Source organism: Theobroma cacao, chromosome 8, assembly GCF_000208745.1.
Source record: "Theobroma cacao cultivar B97-61/B2 chromosome 8, Criollo_cocoa_genome_V2, whole genome shotgun sequence".
In the NCBI taxonomy this organism is placed as follows: Eukaryota; Viridiplantae; Streptophyta; class Magnoliopsida; order Malvales; family Malvaceae; genus Theobroma; species Theobroma cacao.
This window is the reverse complement of record NC_030857.1, coordinates 10,537,945-10,539,719: the sequence shown is the minus strand read 5'-3', so window position 1 is coordinate 10,539,719 and position 1,775 is coordinate 10,537,945. Positions and strand designations below refer to the sequence as shown.

Genomic DNA, 1,775 nt, shown 5'->3' with positions numbered 1-1,775 from the left:
ACTTTATGTTTAACTTGCAATTTCATCACTTGAATTACAAAGAAATGGTGTTCAAACTTGAAAATTCATTTGAATCTTGAGATGAAAAGAATTACCTCTTTTGTATAGTTTAAAATTATATACCTATATATAAAAGAAAAAAACTGAAAAAAAGATTGAAAGGAACCACAACTTAGCTGGATTGGAATTTGTTTAATCTAAAATTTACACAAAATCATCATCTTATAAGGAAGTTATTTATATACTTATTTAAGTTAAATGGAGATACTTAGATATTACATGAACAATTCTACTTAAGTACCCTTTCTGAATATATTGTCAATATATAGAGTAACCCATCTTCCCATGCATATATTGCGTCCTGGGAAATATCAACGTAGGAAAATATATCAGACAAAAGCAACATGGTAACAGTTCCGTGACTCACATTAGCCTAAAGGCATGGAAAGAGGATGCTCAAAGCCCACTTGATCCAATCAACTTGGTTAAGCCGAAGGTGATAGCCATAGCCAGCCACCCGCCAACCAACACCCTAACTGCAGACCTCACCGTTGGAGCCTTCCCTAACACAGCCCCCAACCATCCGAACACCAACAAAGCCAAGGTCACTGCTCCAATCACTACACCTAGCCTCACCTTATACTCCCTTATAAAAGATGCAGCTAGCAATGGCACCATTGCCCCCACTGAAAATGAAAGAGCCGAGGCTGCAGCTGCTTGCAAAGGGTTTGGTAACGACTCCTTTTCTCCTTCTTTTCCATCTTCTTCTGCTTCTGTTTCTCTATTTTCACCTCTTTGCTTGTCCCTTTTCATCTGCGCCAGCTCAATATCTAACTGTGAATACACAGAAACAAACTCACCTATGGCCATGCTGCAAGCCCCAGCTACCAGACCGGCAAAACCGGTTAGTATCATGGCCTTAATGTCTTGTTTTACTGCACCAACACCCATCATCAGTGATGCAGTGGAGACAAGTCCATCGTTGGCGCCTAGGACTGCAGCTCGTAGCCATTGTGATCGTTTTGAGTAATTGAAGTCGTCTTTTGCTTCAAGTTCCATGCTTGTTTGTTGCTCAACATCATTCACCACCGGAATAGTGAACTTTTGGTTATTGAAAGATGTTCCGTTGGTGGTCTCCATGAGAAAAGGAATGAGAATGGTGAAGAAAATGAAGGCAATTAATGAAGGAAAGATGGAGAATTGTGGAGGACACACGCCTCCTAGAAGGGTATTTATTGAGGGAGAAGTTCAGTGTGATGGAGCCAAATGTGGGGTATAAGCACTCATTGATATGGAAGAAGTATAATATTTCACAAGGAAAAAATAATGAATAGCTGTCTATATACCCTAGAAATAAAATTTTTCTTAGATGGTGTGCCTAAGTTCGAAATTTCGTTATCTGGCTAAAGAAGCCTTACTTCGCTTAGTGGTTTACACATTTGAATATTAAAAGAAATAAGAAATCCTCCTGTGTGGCTAAATATTATATATACACATATACATATATATATTCATCAACCTCACATCTCTTGAAATCCTTTATATGCATCAAATAAGGGATTATTTTCTTTAAGGAAAATTTAAGAAGCATGAAGAAGAAAAAGAGAAGAAAATTTCCTCGTTTTCAAAGAGACTACCTGATTGCTTTTCCAAAAATAAAAAAGACTGCCTGACCTGATACCAGTACCATTCTAGCATAGAAAAATAAATAAACAAAGGTGATATATCAATGACTGTTAAAGAACAACAAAACGAACCTAGAGTAGATAATTAAG

General features: G+C 37.4%; 1 protein-coding gene across 1 annotated transcript; it reads right to left on the bottom strand.

Annotated features, from left to right (window-relative positions):
- LOC18592592 (vacuolar iron transporter homolog 4) lies at window positions 218–1,322 on the bottom strand. Its single transcript, XM_007019405.2, has one exon. It carries the CDS (start codon window positions 1,138–1,140, stop codon window positions 457–459), a length of 684 nt encoding a protein of 227 aa, XP_007019467.2. The 5' UTR covers window positions 1,141–1,322; the 3' UTR covers window positions 218–456.

Bases quoted from the DNA above. Each gene is read 5' to 3' on its own strand.
- LOC18592592 (XM_007019405.2), bottom strand. From the start codon at position 1,140: ATGGAGACCACCAACGGAACATCTTTCAATAACCAAAAGTTCACTATT.